The sequence below is a fragment of the Oryzias melastigma genome, unplaced genomic scaffold, assembly GCF_002922805.2.
Source record: "Oryzias melastigma strain HK-1 unplaced genomic scaffold, ASM292280v2 sc00231, whole genome shotgun sequence".
Taxonomy (NCBI): Eukaryota; Metazoa; Chordata; class Actinopteri; order Beloniformes; family Adrianichthyidae; genus Oryzias; species Oryzias melastigma.
The window spans coordinates 86,655-102,702 of record NW_023416884.1 but is presented as its reverse complement, the minus strand read 5'-3'; the positions used below and the strand labels follow the sequence as shown (position 1 = coordinate 102,702).

General features: G+C 40.2%; 2 protein-coding genes across 12 annotated transcripts in view; one reads left to right on the top strand and one right to left on the bottom strand.

The window, feature by feature from the left end:
* nat16 (N-acetyltransferase 16) overlaps nucleotides 1-7,740 on the top strand; it is a 21,440-nt gene extending 13,700 nt beyond the window's left edge. For 5 of the 10 annotated variants that reach the window (XM_036210765.1, XM_036210764.1, XM_036210763.1 and 2 more), the window contains 5 exons: nucleotides 125-189; nucleotides 274-499; nucleotides 2,786-3,010; nucleotides 3,084-3,427; nucleotides 3,551-7,740. In XM_036210765.1, coding sequence (XP_036066658.1) covers nucleotides 125-189; nucleotides 274-499; nucleotides 2,786-3,010; nucleotides 3,084-3,427; nucleotides 3,551-3,779 — 1,089 coding nt within the window. In that variant the 3' untranslated portion in view covers nucleotides 3,780-7,740. The other 5 variants (XM_024262370.2, XM_024262373.2, XM_024262368.2 and 2 more) reach the window with 2 other exon arrangements.
* Nucleotides 7,741-9,099: 1,359 nt separating this feature from the next.
* The window catches only part of acox3 (acyl-CoA oxidase 3, pristanoyl), a 14,255-nt gene continuing 7,306 nt past the window's right edge, over nucleotides 9,100-16,048 (bottom strand). The window contains exons 10-20 of one of the 2 annotated variants that reach the window (XM_024262379.2): nucleotides 16,031-16,045; nucleotides 15,418-15,600; nucleotides 14,910-15,032; nucleotides 14,715-14,835; nucleotides 14,522-14,644; nucleotides 14,329-14,442; nucleotides 13,728-13,843; nucleotides 12,433-12,607; nucleotides 12,300-12,367; nucleotides 12,134-12,220; nucleotides 9,100-10,288 (exon numbers count right to left, since the gene is read on the bottom strand). In XM_024262379.2, coding sequence (XP_024118147.1) covers nucleotides 10,169-10,288; nucleotides 12,134-12,220; nucleotides 12,300-12,367; nucleotides 12,433-12,607; nucleotides 13,728-13,843; nucleotides 14,329-14,442; nucleotides 14,522-14,644; nucleotides 14,715-14,835; nucleotides 14,910-15,032; nucleotides 15,418-15,600; nucleotides 16,031-16,045 — 1,245 coding nt within the window. In that variant the 3' untranslated portion in view covers nucleotides 9,100-10,168. The remainder of the gene's footprint in view (nucleotides 10,289-12,133; nucleotides 12,221-12,299; nucleotides 12,368-12,432; nucleotides 12,608-13,727; nucleotides 13,844-14,328; nucleotides 14,443-14,521; nucleotides 14,645-14,714; nucleotides 14,836-14,909; nucleotides 15,033-15,417; nucleotides 15,601-16,030; nucleotides 16,046-16,048) is intronic. The other variant, XM_024262377.2, reaches the window with a different exon arrangement.

Here is a 16,048-nt window from a genome sequence, read left to right as displayed (position 1 = left end):
TAAACTTTAATTCAGCCATCTGGTAGTTATCACGTGTGTTTGGTTGCCTTTGATCGGTGCTTTGTGACCATGTTTTTCTTGATTTAGTGTGGTTTAGGCAAATCTGACTAGCATTTCAAATTAGGGCAGTTCTTGTGCTCTACTGAATCCTGGGACCAGTTGGGTGCCATTTGTGATTGGTCATTCTTGGTAAGAGAGAGAATGACATTCTGCTTTTTGACAATAAATGAGTCTTGTTCATCATATTCTAACATTCGTTTTTTGTTTTATCAGTTGCTTCAAGATGAAGATCGATACCAGTTTGACTATGCCCCTGCTCCCAGAGGCTCTGTCCCAAGCCGGCCTCGAGTTTTCTGTAGCCACTGAAGAAGACTTTGATGAAATCATGGCAATGAGCAAAGATATCTATGGTGGCCTCGACTACCTTCCCACTAGATACACCAACTGGATGCAGGATGCTAATCGAACAGTTATCCTGGCCCGCAAAGAAGGGAAAGTGGTAAGTTTATTTGTTATTTAATACCTACAGTACTAAAATAGAGCTTTATTTCAAAACTGACATGGATTTAATAGAAATTGTCAAAACTTAAAATAGGATAAAAACCACTTGACATGTTTTTGTAGGTATCAGTAGGTAGGTATCACTATTCAGGTATATATCGTATCAGTTTTAAGGTCCAAGACTAAAGTCCCATTCCAGTCATCTTTTGATCAATTGTCGTTGCCAGTGGTCTTTTAATGATGATTATTCTATGTTTAGGCAACATAAAACAACCTGTCGTTTTCTCTGACATAGTTTCTAGAGCGTGGCAGTAGTTCACTAGATACTCTCCTGAGTTTGGGGTTAGGACCTTTGACACACAGTTAGCCTGTGGTCATTTTCCATCATGCCTTTTATGGCCTTATCTCCTGCTAGCGTACAGCCCCTCGCAACCCCAAGCTAACATAGGGGTGCAACAAAAATGGCGAGCACTATTAGAGCTATCCAGCCGTACAGTTTTGAGTGGAGCAGGAAACTTGTGGCCTGCCGATTGTAGTTTGTATGGACCAACAACAAGCTTTTTCAAACAGTATTTTTCCTTGTGCTCCTGATTACCTGCGATTTGGATAATGAAATACTTGAACGCAACTTTAGTATTCTTTGAATACATTCTCTTTCAAGAGACAAAGGCCACAAGAACATTTTAATAACACAATCTTAATTGGAGTGGGTCCATAACACCTGCGGTCGCGGTATTTGACCTATGGGGATTTATTTTGCCATTGCAAAAATGCCTTGGTACTCAGACCGTAGTCAATACTTGAAAATGTGAAATTCTGAAAACTCAAGCAGATTTCTCTATTTTGGCTTTCTATGCCCTTTTTTCTTCTCAGAATCAAGTCTCAAAATTGGCTGGCTTGTTGTTAGAAAGGCAGTCCAGCACTTTTTGGATCTCTTCCCATGTGCCACAAATCTGCATTGGTTTTTAATGTGTTTCATCAAAGCAATGACAAAAATTGAGGAAAGGAAAAGCTGCTGGGTCTACCAGTTTTCAATTAAGTAGTGAAATCAAGTGGTTAAAACATAGACAAACTTTGCTGCTTGTGGCTGTTCAGAACAAAAAGATCTGAAGAAGGCTCAGATTTCCATTCCTATTTTGTAGGGAAAATTTCTTGGGTTGCTGTTCCTCAGCCCATTAACAGCCAATATACTGTATGGTCTGCAATCTGGTAACACTCCAGCCCTAGTCAGAACAGTTGGAGCAACAGCCTCAAGGGTTGGAAAAAGAATGGCACAATGGCATGATGGAGGGAAAAGCATAAATTAGTCTCTAGATCAGGGGTGGGTAAACTATATGACTTATGCGCCACAAAAGATTCAAAAATTTAATAGAAGGGCCGAACCAGGCGTGTTTTGGTAATCTACCTTATAAGACAAAAAAACATAGGATCTAGAAAAAAAAACAAAAAAACGTGTTTTAGTATTGATTAAAAATGAATACATTTATCTCAAAACAGATTTTTGAATTTTTTATTTCAAAACTGTGGCTTTTGTTCTTACTCTAGAGCCAATTGCACCAATGCGTTGATGTACCTCAGGTAAAACACAAACTTTAAAAAGTTCTGTGTTCATGTGGTGTTTGAATGATCGGAAAACTCTCCAACAAAGAAAAACAACAAATCTTCCAACTCAACACAAATGTAAAATAACTTTCTGCACCCAGACAATGGTCAATTTATTTATAGTGCATCATCTACGGGGAGACACCAGAACAGGGTAAATGAAACATTAATAAGGATTATCAATATTATTTATTTCAATTTAGCCCCCCAGATAAAGTAGTTTAATGGTCCGTATATGGGCCCCAGGCCGTAGTTTGCCCACCCTTGCTCTAGATCAGGAGTGTATAGGATAGAGTAGGGCTTAAGGATAAATAACTATAACCAACTCCATACCACAACTGTGTCTATGTCATTGGGCCTTTAGAGTTTGATTAGACAAGGTAGTGACAGCTTGTCGTGGAGACCCAAAGTTAAGATAAAAAAATAAAGGTTATTACTTTCCCATGAATCCCCTTGGAAGTGCAGGAGTGATGTAAAGAAAGAACCGCATGCATTACATGTAGTGAAAAATACACCACAGCATTAGAATTTAATAATGGGACTTCCAAAAATATCGTCGATGAGTACAGGTATTTATTACTAGGTGGGAATGAGAGGATTTGTAAGACTTGATGGTTTTCTTTGTTGTATATTTCGTATGCATAGCTGGAACATTTACTACTTTTTGCCGTTTCCCCAACAGATCGCTCTTGAGTCTGTGGTCGTGATCGATGATGGCGAGACCATGCTGGTGGAAGGTCTGCGTGTTGCTCCTCAGGAAAGAGGGAAGGGGGTGGCGGGAGTCCTGCTGCGCTTTTGCTCCGAGATGATCAAAGCCAAATACCCAGATGTCAAAGTGTGCCGCCTGACCCGCGATGACAAGCTCAGGCCCAAAGACTTTGAGAAGTACCGCATCATAACCAAGCAGGTGCAAGCAACAAATGCAAACTAAAACATATTTTTGTATCTGCAGTTTTTCACACTGGTCTCTGTATGTGTAGGGTATTCTGCTGGTGCGCTTCCGAGCTGAAGATCTCAAACTGCGTCTGTCTGAGCTCGGTCTGAGTGGAGATATCCATTCCTCCGTTTGGCCCACCCCCTCCAACGCTGGCCCTGTGCATCTTAACCACACCGCCATCAACCAGCTGTTCTTAACCACCGATCTGATGAAGGGGGTCATTCCCAACGGCACCATCATCCAAGACTGGCAGCCTTTCAAGATTCTGCGCAGCAACCTGGACATCCTGTTTAAGAAAGACATCGACTGGTTGGTTGATGATGTGTCCAATCCTACAGTGGCCAGTCTCTGTACCTTCCCTTTCCGGGTGCCGATTGGAGAAGACTGGTAAGTAGTTATTCTCTGGGTTCCACTTGAATTTATCATACCTTGTCAACGACCAAAGATATGCAATCATTGAAACATGCCTAGACACATTTTACTCACTTCCAAGTTGCTCTTTTCTCCAAGGTACTACCTGAACATCGACATGTTTGGAAAAGACCTGAACTTGGCCCGGCAGCAGTTCCTCTACCACCTGCAGCGCCACACCAGCACCTTGAAGGGCTATGTGATGTGCCAAATGTTCCTGGACCCGCCCCTCTGGAAGCCCATGGCCGACTTCTGCCGCAATGCCCTGAAAGTTGAGCGGGTGAAGGAGTACACCGAGCAGTGCGTGGTGGAGGCAGATGTCATCTAGTGGAAGACGGGGAAGGGTAAAAGGCCGCAAGGAAATAAGAAGAAAAACGCAACCCTCTGAATTGAGGAGATAGAAACTAAGCAAAGTCAATATTTTTACAAAGCAAAACTAGTACGAATGCAGTAGTTTTTTAAAAAAGTTCAAACATGCATAATTAGAATATAAAATCATTAATTTCATCTACTTCATTAGATTTGGGGTTTTCCGAAACCAAACTTTGCATGAAATTCCCTGCATGAGAATTTAGCTTTAATACGACAAAATTCCGTCAAAACGACATCGATGTTAACAAGAAAGCCAATAGTTTAACAACAAAAAGGCTCCAAATGACCTTAAAACGGTAGAATTTTATTTGAGTTACGCATCATTTGAACACAATTGAGGGTTTTTGTTGCATTTTAGCTTGAAAGCATTGCTCAACGCCTAGCTCAGAAAAGCCACTAAAACAGCTGTGAATCTAACCTAAAAACAGTTCAAACCTACAAATGCTCTTCCTATTAAAAAAAACAAAAAGAAGAAGAAAAACAAACAAAAAGAAGAGAACACAAATGCGTTCCTTTGCAGTGTTTCAAACCTCACCGTTCTGTTCTTTCTGTAAATACTGAAACATGTACAGAAGCTGAGTTGGACAACATAATCTGCACAGCTCTAAAGGCACTTTATTAAAACGACAGATAGGTTGCGTCTATTTTAGCAAGTAAATCGCTTCATTTTAGTCATCTTTTTAGTAATATTAACAAGTGTGCAGAAAAAATGACATATTTGAGGATTTCTTGTCTGTTTAAACCACACCCATGTGTTTTTTTTAGTTTTAAAGTGTTGTAAAATAAGCTGTATATATGTTACTAATTTAATATTTTCTCTTAAACGCTGCAATAAAATACTTCTTGTGCTGCAGGTAAGATCTAGGCTTACATCTGTAGATCCTACATCATGGGAAAAGCAAAGTCAAAATGTTTAACATATGCTAATTTCAGTTCTGTTTCATGTGAAACATAAACAACTAGAACACTATATGCAGTAGGCGTCCTCAGGGCACTTCATTACAACCACACAAAGCTAGGCGTAGGCACTGATGCAGTTTTAATTTCATGCATTTTAGCCACTTCTTAGAAGATCTAAAATCGTTTCCCCGTCTTGGATGCCTTTTGATGAGGTGTAAAATATGAATTTTTAAATAGCGTGTAAACCAAAACCCAAGAGGCCATGCTGGCTCGGTATCCCCTCTGCATCCTTTGAGTATTATTGGATGGATAAACAATGTGCTCCTTCGAAAGATCTTATTTGGAATCGTCTGCATTTTTTGCTGTTAATCAGAGCAATAGGGAACTATCCCTCTACTCATATTGTTACCTGATGACGGGTGGAAAAGTTCTATTCCTACATGACTCTAAAAATGACCAAACATTCAATACATTTGGTCTCCTTCAACCCTTGTGCTATCGTATGGGGTGACTCCACCCTTACATTGGTGTGTTATTCTTACCATTACAGATGTTGGTGGAGGTGGACATGATTTCATTTCTGCCACAGACACCAGTAAAGATAAAAATAAATCATTGGAAAAAAAGTACAGCACTCAATCTTGTGGGGTCCAAATGACCCCACTCCCAACGTCAAAATACCTAGGATAGCACAAGGTTTAAACGTTAGTTAAAAAGTTTAACTTTGTAAAGAACTAACACCTAGAATCCCACCTTGGTACCTTTCTGAGATGCTAAGTCCATCCTGGAGAGATTATAACTTTCAGCTTTCCCGGGAATGTCTTGGGATCTTCTTTAAGAAGATGGAAAAGGTAGTCAGGAAGATCTTGGTACTTTTGCTAAGACAGTTGGCACTGACCTGAACTACCATTGATAAACAGAAGATAACTGACGGTCAGACCTCTTTTAATACATGGGCCAAAAATAGACATGGACCAGGACAGTGAACGAGAACTGGTAGATCCAAACCAGACCTTACTGTTCGAGATACTTCTGCATGTCTTGCCATGGAAGACTTTTAAATTGAAGAATAACACACCAAATTAAAAAATTATTCTTAAATTAGGCAGTCAATTTGTAACAACAAGGGTCCCCAAACTGCAACCGGATTCGGCCCAGTCCTCTGAACACTATCAGTCAATTTTTTTTCCTAGTCTGGCCACACGATCATTCAACAGAGTAGTAGGGCCACCAAAAAAAAAAAGTAAAATTCAGAGATTTCAAGTCATATATTTATTCAAAAAGATATAAAGGGCACTGAGGCTTTTCCATTTTTATTATTTGAAGATCACAGATAGTCATTTAGTTATTTTCTATTTCATAAATGTTGATTTTCTGACATGTACATACCGAGAGCCAAGTGTGTTGTAGAACCCAGAAAGTCGAAGCTTGCTGATGACACACTGAACTTCAAACGGTTTGTCATTTGAGCAAATGTTGTTTTTCTGGGTGAACAAATCTTTATTTACTATTGAAGTTGAATCCAGTTTTTACCTTACATAAAAAAGAAGACAAATTGAATGAGTCACCTGTTTGGTTACATTTAAACCCCTAAGACATTGTATTTCAAAAACCATCCTCCAGTTCTGTCTTCTTTAAGCCCCCACCTTCCACGGCCATTCAAAAAGTTTGGCATCTCCTTCAAAAGTCGTCCATCTTAAGCATCATTAAAACTGCATCAGTGCTCCAACTGTCTACGGTAGAGGTCAAAAATCATTGCAACTGTTAGAAATGATTGTTAAAAAGAGTTTCAGTCCAAAACCTCGTCGTCGTCAACCCGTTTTCTGGCTGGTCCGGTCAAACTAGGATCGTACAGTGCCTTGTGACCGTATCCTCTCCCAGCAGCCTTTTATTCTTTCTTTTTTTGACGGTTTCACAGCTCTTTACATTTCCTACGTGCCGAACACTTTACGTTGTACAGATGAGATGCAGCTATTCCTCATGGTTATTCTCAGCTGGTACAAGTTTCTCCTATTTATTCCAGATCTGCGTTCAGAGGAGAAACTACAGAGCTTGTTCAGACCATCTAGGCTAATTTGGATCAAATTTAGCACACGCATAATATATTTAAAACATCCAACTATGAGAAACATGGTTTATTTCTAGTGAGGTGAACACAAAAAATGGATTTGAAAAATCCAGTTTTAGTCGGACCACTAATACAAGGTGCTGTAGAGCTTCTTGAATAACTTTGCGTTCTAATTAGCAAATCCAAGTGGGTTACGCAAATGCCAAGACGTTAGTCTTCACAAAGAACATGTCGGCATGGTGACAGTACATCGCTTAAAACTCAATAACGATGTCAGATCCTGCTAGTGTCGTTTCAGATTTGATGCTTTTAAAGGCCGCCATGTTTTCAGCTTCGTAGCCATCTTAGCATGTTAGCAGGCTTTTGTTAGCATGTAGCAAATACCGCAACACTTTACATTCTTGAATCTGTAGTGATGATTTGCCATGTAAATGATCATACAGGGGTAGTCTGAGCCACACAGGAATATGTTTTGGACATATGACTCAGTTGGTGTAGAGGTATTTTAGCTCCTTTTTTTTCGTGGTATGCTAATCGCAAAAGTCAAAACTCTTAGATGAAGGAATTAGGATTAACTGCACATTCATTTTTAGCTTAGTTTAGTTTGTTGGTAGTGTAAGATGGTAGGTAACACTTTTATTTAAATTAGAAATTGCTGTTGATTTTTTTTTTTGTAGCTAACATGACCTTCTGATTTAAGCTGGATTGCATATAAATGTCAGTTTTTACCAGAAGCTGAAGCTGTATCAGTTTGAGAAGATTGTTGTGTAAAAAAAAAAAAAAACTACAAGAGGAACAATGTACTTTTAGTCATTTTTGGTATATATTTTAACTAACAGATGTCACCATGAAATTTACACAGGACATTAACCTTTTGTATTAAAAGTGGTGTGAAAAGTTTATGTGTAAAAACCTAAATATAAGAGAAATACAATGTTTTGTGATCCTACTGATTCTTTTGTGTTTCTTGTTTGACTTTTTCTGTGTCTGAATATATATATATATATAATATATATATAAAGGAAATTCACACCAAACTGTAAGACCAAAACGTACAGCGCTGAACAGTGGCCTCAATAGGCTATTACTGGTACTGCACACATTGTTTTACTCAGGAGGAACCACAGCAAACAATAGTTTTTGATTGTCCCTCTGAAAACTCTAACAAGCAAATAATGATCAAAAGTACTTGATTTACAAATGTATATCATTTCTTCCAACATTTTTTTATTAACATCAAATACATATATATAAAGGCTTCTCATAATGTTGCTACACTAGAACAAAGACTAGATCTAAACAGTCTGTAAACAGAAATACTATTTGTTTTTATGAAACAAATAAGGAAATCCTAAAAGCTTTGTAAACAAGATGTAAGTGAAAAACTTTGAGAACAAGATAGAATAATTTTCCAGATTATTGTACAGCAGCAGTTTCTTTTAAGCTATGTACACATCAGGTACGCGTTGATGTTCAAGAACACGCTAAATTGGCATTCTTGAACGCTACCCGGTATTAGTGCATGTTCGCCACAGTTGGAAGACATTTGGTGCAAAATGTTGAAGTGGTACAAATCTTGTAAATCTTGCTCCAGGCTTTTTCTTGCACACCTCTTATCTAACATATAAAAGATCTGATGTCATTTAATTCCAGCCAGGCAAGAATCGATATTAATTTCTCCTCCATGATCAATTTATCTCAAGTCAAGATTAACAAGTGTTAAAATTTGTATAACTACACCCATCTACCTCCAGAGAAAAAGCTGGCGAAAGGCTGTTTTTTTTCTCAGTGAATCAGCTGATCAGAGCTTCAAAAGGCTGTTAAAAAATGTCAAAAAGGGTCGATAAAAGATAAAAAAAAATGGGAAAAAAAGTCAAAAGCTTAAAACGATATTTTATTGCGGCTGGGTTAGGGTTATGCGTTTGTTGAATACTAGCAGATAATATGGTATGATGGGATTGTTTGCACCGATCTGATATAGATCATCAAGTGCAAAATAAACAGATTTGTTCAGATCTTTTACATTCAAAGCACGGTAGGAAAAATGTAGGCCCAGAAATGAGAAACAAACTATTCAAGCAAAGGAAAAAGAGGGACAAGTAGAGGTCAGAAAAAACGACAGGAGGCCGGACCTCTGCGGAGAGATGAAGAGCCCCCATGGTTGCCCTGGAAACCGGCACAGATCCAACTTCATTAGGAACTTCAGCAAAGCAGCTGTGAAGGGCATGCCGAAGAACTCTGATTAAAGGGAGGTGAAGCGGGCTCTGGCTCAGACCTCGTAGGAAAATATCAAAATTCAAAACCAGAGGAGGCGGAATCCATCTTTAATCAATTTTCCAATAAAAAGAAAACCTTTGAGTCTATTAAAGTCTTTGACAAAAACCCTGGGAGTCTAACATTTGTCAGAGTTTGTTACAAAAAATGGTTAGATTACATTTATTTATGACAAAACACAAAGATGAGAAAAATGAATGAGGCCTTTCATCCTGCAGGGGGCAGCAAAGCACCTCAGTGCCTTCCAAAAGGCAAGAAAGCTGCTGGATGAATCACCTGATGACTTCTAAATTAAGCTCTCTGACTAGAGGACACAGAAACCTCTGTTAGCTCATCGCCTTATTCCAAATATTTAAAAATAGACATTTATTTCAGTTAACAGCAAGAAATTAAAACATTTCCATTTAGTTCTTTAATTCTGACAGATCAAAGTTTAATCATGAAAATGGAAAAGACTGAACTAGAAAGCAAAGTTGGGGACGTGTTACATCTGACATGAGGAAGTGATTAAAATTCACATGAATCAAACAATAAAGTTCCGGTCAAACCAGACGAATGAATGTTCTTGTGCAAAAGTGACAATGTGCAAACTCATCATTTTATACACTAAAGCGCACACACTTGGATTTAAAGTAGCCTGAACTCAAAGTGCTTCAGGTCCTTCGAAGGCCACTCATGCGGTTCACTTACATTAAAATGAAGTTGGTCTTCACACAGAAATTCTGGCTGTACTTTAAACTCCTGAAGTCTCAGCTCTGACTGAAGCTACATGGAGCTTTGAAATGGTGGTACAGAAACAGGTCAGTCCCTGTAAAAGCAGAACAATTCCATGGTTCGTCTTCTTATGAATCCACCTTCAAGAACTGGTGTTAAGAGAATTCATTCGGTACTTTAAAAAACGCTCATTCAAAAGTCAGAAAATGCTTACCACATCTGATTCAGGGTCATTTTCTTTATCAAATAATCTGCTGATAATTGTTTACGGTCAGAAACTTTGCTGCAGTCTTGTGAGTATCTGCTCTTAAACTGACAGTAACCTTCACACAGTTTGGACACAAGTTCAGTGAATTCAGAGATACTGAGCAGGAACATCTAATGAAGATCTACAGGTTTGAGCGCAGCGATCCCACCACAGGTTTGTCCGAGCAGAACTCTTTCCACCAGGAGGGGCGCTCCAGCACCTGATTGTTCTGCAGAACCGCCGACCACAGGTTTTTGTAGAGCTGCAGGAAAGAGCAACATGGAGATGAGTCAAAGGATGCAAGCTTAAAAAATGCTACCAAGGTTTGATTTGTCAGAACCTTTACTATGAATATCAACTTTTTGAGATTTTTAGTGTATTATACTCTTCATTCCTCACTATGAAGAACCCCAAAGAAGTATTTTGATCTGTTTATACATTTCCCATACCCACGAAAAACGAGTGGGTCCTCACATGCTTACATCACAAGATGAGAACTGCCCCCTCAAAGGAAGTCTGTTCCGTCACACTTTCTCCACAATGCCAGCGGTGATCAACTAGATTCGTAAGCTCTCCACTTCCAGACACCGGCTGTCTGTGTTGTGAGCCAGTTTAGTGTTGACCAAGAACGATCATTCGATTTAGCGTACAAAGCTAGTGCAGAAACTTCTGGTGAGAAATCTGCACGACATGGTGGGATGGATCTTGAACGTATCCAAGAATGGCGCAAGCAGAGGTGGGGGATTGGGAAGACGGCAGGAGAAAGGGAGCAGACTATTTCATGGAGGAAAAAAGACTATTTCCTAGTGGAGAATTGCACCAGACTATTTTCTGGTGAGGAAAAGGGAGCAGACTATTTCTTGGAAGAGAAAGGTAGCAGACCATTTCCTGGAGAGAAAAGGGAGCAGGCTATTTCTTGGAAGAGAAAGGGAGCAGACTATTTCTTGGAAGAGAAAGGTAGCAGACTATTTCCTGGAGTAAAAAGGCAGCAGACTATTTCCTGGTGGAAAAAAAGAGTAGACTATTTCCTGGTGGAGAATTGCACCAGACTATTTTCTGGTGAGGAAAAGGGAGCTGACTATTTCCTGGTGGAGAAAGGTAGCATACTATTTCCTGGAGTAAAAAGGGAGCAGACTATTTCCTGGTGAAGAAAGGTAGCAGACTATTTTCTGGAGTAAAAAGGGAGCAGACCATTTCCTGGTGGAAAAAGAGAGCAGATTATTTTCTGGTGGAGAATTGCACCAGACTATTTTCTTGTGGGGAAAAGGGAGCAGACTATTTTCTGGGGTTTAAAGGGAGAAGGCTAGTTCCTGGTGGAGAAAGGCAGCAAACTATTCCCTGGTGGAAAAAGAGAGCAGATTATTTCCTGGAGGAAAGGGGAACAGACTATTTCCTCATCATTCTCTCTCTCTGCAAAATTTTGGGGATAAAAGCCCAGGCTACACAGTATGTACATTAATATTTGATTGATGTTTTTTTTGTGGGTGACACTCTGACGAGGATGGCTCTAGGATGACGTCATGAAATGGGTGGCACCCTCAAGGAGCGAAAGGCGCAGCCTCAGAGATCGAGCCGTTTTACTTTTGGGTATGAAAAAAGTTCACAAAAATAACAAATATTTCATAAATAACTTGTTTTTTAGTGTTCCAAAGAGTAATATATAGTCATTTACATGGATAAAATTTATTAATAGTTTTTTTAAAGCAGCAGCCAAGCCTGGAGTCCTTTTTCAGACATAATTTTGATTCAAATTTGAGTTGCACTGGAATCTGACATTTTTACTTTAAGGACATCACTTTCAGTTCTAAAATGTCATTTTTCTATATTTTTGCTATTGTTTGATATGCGGGAATTACAACAGTCATCTGCTTGATATTAACACAGAAGTAGGGATAGGAGGGGTTGAGGCTGTCATCTAGTCCTGTTTCAAACAAATGTATTTCTCTAAAGAAGAGAAGTGGGTTGATGAAGGATCCCTGAGGTACCCCTCGGTATAACTGAATTGTGTGATCAAGGAGAAGAAGTTTTTGATGCTTCTTCATCAAAAACATCCGTTTCTCTTGAAACATGTCCCACATGAGGAGATTTTCAGTGTTGATGTTCTCACCTGTCCGTCCGCTTTGCCAATCGGGGAGTTGAGGATGAAGTCGGGCGGCGCCAAGACATCCACCAGAGCAACTGCATCATCCTTCAGCTGAGCCACAAACAGATTCAGGTTCAGCGTCAGACTCAGTCAGACAGTCATTGCTCCGTGGGTCAGTGTCTTTCAGTACCTGAGAGCAGAGCGTGAGGATGGCCGTCTGCAGCAGATCTGCAGGCCTCCTTCCATTCAAATATCCACCTGCACACAGATCACCTTTGTGTTATCAGGTCTACCTCCAGCAGACCGCCTCCTTCTGAACATACCCTGGTACAGCGTGGCCATGTGGCTGCTGAGGCTCCACAGTCCGTACAGGGAGAAGAGCTTGCTGAGAACGGCTCTGAGAGCAGCCGGCGTGTCCTGATCTGAGACCAGCTGGTGACATCTCTGCAGACAGCAGTGCTCGATGTAGGCGATGGCCAGAGACCTGCAGAAGTAAACCTGAAGGCAGATTCAGAGTCCTACATCAGACACAAGGAGAAGGTGTTTACACTCCAACTAAATCTGGTCCAAGCGCCACCCTGTGGTGATCAGTGGTACTTTACTTCAGGAATTCTAACCCTTCAGGGTAGTGGTCCCCAACCTTTTTCAGCTTCCGGTTTATGAAAATGCATTCTCAAAATAAAGGCCACAACAAGAAATTTTGTTTAAAAAAATCTAAAAATGTCAGTAGACATTTTTCATGCAGATGATGAAGATTCAATGAAACAAAATTGTTGATTTGTAGAAGTTGTTTTTGATTTGAAAACATTCTATAAAACATATGCCAATATGATTCTTTGCATAAATCCTCATTCATTGGCTATTTTTTCAACATAGAGGATAATTTTCTAACCTAAAGTTTCTGAACCTAATCCAGCCTTGCTGTAGGAATATTCTCAAATGTGTCTTTTGTTTCCACAAGTCAGCAACTTTATTTGTTTGATTTTTTTTTTATTTGTGAAATCTTTGTGGCTGTTTTAAACGTTGTGATGAAGATTTTCCCTTTAATATCAAAGTGGAGGCTACCAGCAGGACGCTAGCTTCAGTTACATCCCTCTTTTAAGGTATGGTGGATAAACAAGGTAAAAAAATGTTGCAACTGTCGTAAAACTGGTATTTTCTAAATATAATATAAACGTGAATCCACTGTGTGAGTAACTTTATTATCCATGTGTAAAAATCAGTCGAGAGTTTGTTGCCGCATGTAAGATAGAGCGGCTTCTGCTACGTGAAAACGTTCTTGATAATTCTGTATGAGGAAGGAAACTCCCAGGTTTGTCAGTCGACAGCATCTTTATCTTTATCTAACCGAATCTCTTTCGGTTTCCTCACGGAATCTTTTCTTCTCAAAGAAACTTTCCGAAAATGTTACATTGTTTTGTTTTTGTATTTAGCATTGAGCTACTAGCTTAGCAATCTAATTAGCCATGTAGGTAGCTGCTTTAAGTCGCATGACCCACATGGATGTTGCGAACAGAATGCGGGAGTCCTACAAAAGTAAAAAAAAAAAATTCTTCCCGTTTGGTTTTTCCCACAATTCCCCAGCACATTTATGGAGACCCCCTCCTGGTTTTCATACCTGGCTGTTGTTCCGAGCCTCAAACTCGTCTCTCCCTGCAGCTCTCTCTCGCTCCAGCCTCTTCTGACTCTCCTCCAGCAGGAAACAGACCAGCCACTTATAGGCATCAAGAGGCACTGAGGAGACAGACGAGGGCGCTGTTAGACTGCTGTAAGGGACTCTGCTAAGACAAAGAAGTTCCTTTTGTATCTGTCATCTGTCAGAGGCTTTAGATGAAAAAACAAGCAGGAAGTCTGAAGCAGCTAAAACTAGATTCAGTTTAACACAAAAATTCATGTTTCAACTTCAGTAACTAAAATGGAAGAGCAAGTGTTTGTTTTTCTAAATCATTTTATTTATTTTATAGGACTTAAAACGTTTAGGTTTTATCACAGAAAGTTCAAATAAAGAGCTGACAATGGCTGATTTTAAGTGTTACTGAATGATAGCAAACAGGAAGGGGCCGAGCACAGAGCCCTGCGGTACACCACAAAGATGATTGAAATGAACTGGATCTTAATGGAACATTTTATCTAGCCTCTGATCTTAATCTAAAACTTCTATAAATAATGTTTTGATAATGAACTACTAAATGTGATTTGTTTGTCATGAAGTTGAACACCTTGTAAGCTCAGACACTCCTCCATCGTTTCTGCTGTAAATCTGCTCTTCAGGATGTCCTGATAATCGTCCAAAAAGTCCACAGAGTGAAGAGGAGACTGAATGTGGACGGCGTCTGAAAGCAGACAAAAACAGAGGGGTTCTGGTTGCTGGAGCAGACGGCTGTCACAGATCACAGTGAGCGGGTCACTGACTGTGCCGTTTGGCCTGGAAACAGCTGAGCAGGTAGTTGCTGGTTTGTTGCAGCAACACGTTGTTGTCTCCCTCATATGTGGAGTTTGGGTCGTTGTCGTCACGCAGACTGCCGAGTCGGTTCACTGAAACACAAGGACAGAGGTCAGGGTCTCAGCCCCGCTCGGAGTCGGAGCAAGTACTCTGAAGGCTCACTGGCGAGGAATCCGTGTCCTCCGCAGGCCTCCCTGCACTCCTGGATCCCCCTCTGAGCCGTCCAGGAACCCAGAGGTTTGCAGGAACTGGTGATGGCGTGGATCTCCCGGCCCAACTCCTCCTGTGGAGGACACGGGATAAATCTGGAACTTGAAGATGTAAAAAAAACTCATTATTGTTCAAACGTGCACTCACCTGTCTGTCACTCTTGTCCTTCATCATCTGTCCCACCTGGAACTCCACAAAGTTTATGAAGACAGATTTGGTGAAGAACTCCAGAGCGTAAGCTGCTGCCAGGTATGGGATGAGACGCCATTGCTGCAGAGCGACAGAAAGCCTCAGTGGTCACCTGCACCCACATCCTCAGCTCAGCTCGCGTTCTCCTCTCACACTCTGAAGACTGACACTCGTCAGGATACTGGCTGTGATCATTCAAGCTGAAATGTTCACTAGTCCTTTAAAACTGAACTTTTTGTAGCATGTAAAGAAGTTCTTTGACTTTTGAAAACCTTTTTGTAAAAAATCTAATCAGAATATACTCTTCAACACAAATATAAGCTTTTTTTTATTTCTCTATTGTTTATAGCTTCACACATTCTCCTTACTGTGCGTTTCCTGAGCATATGGAAAAACTGTTACACCAAAATCAGCTTGTTGTCCAAAGGACAGGCTTCTGTAGCTCCGCCCCTCGCTCCAAACTCACCTGTAACTGGTACTCCAGCACTGGAATCTCCTCTGTGTCTTTGGGGCCAAACTGCCTCCTGGTGGCTGAGAAGCGGATGGCTACAATCAGAGCCAGCTTTAAGTTAACCACACCCATCCTGCCGATGTATGCGCGGCCCCCAGACAGGGCCCCCAGAGAGGCCCCGAAGCGCTTGTTGGGGTCCTGCAGAAGAAAACAGAAACTTAAGGCGGTAAACTCCGCAGAACACAAACGGATTTATTCTCCATATAATATAAAGTGATAACTAATCGACCATTAAATTAAAAAACTTTGCATTTATCGGGAAAAAAGTTTTTTCTGTCGCTGCGTTTTCAAATGATTTATACCAAGTTAGTTTGTGTTTATTCGCATAATTACGATTTAGGGAAACAGTAATTTGCCAAATTGCATTTTTTAGACATTTCTAGAATTTCGACAAAGTTTTGCACAGATGTGAGACCCTACCATCAATTTTAACATCCCTAAAAGCTTTAAAGCCACAGAAGGACCAATTTTCTCTCTGAGACACGAAGCAGATAAATCTGAAGAATGCTGGTCAAACTAGAACATGGGTTAAGTTAGAAAACCCTCGTTTGTTCAGCAGAATTCTGACCTTGTACGAAGTCACGTA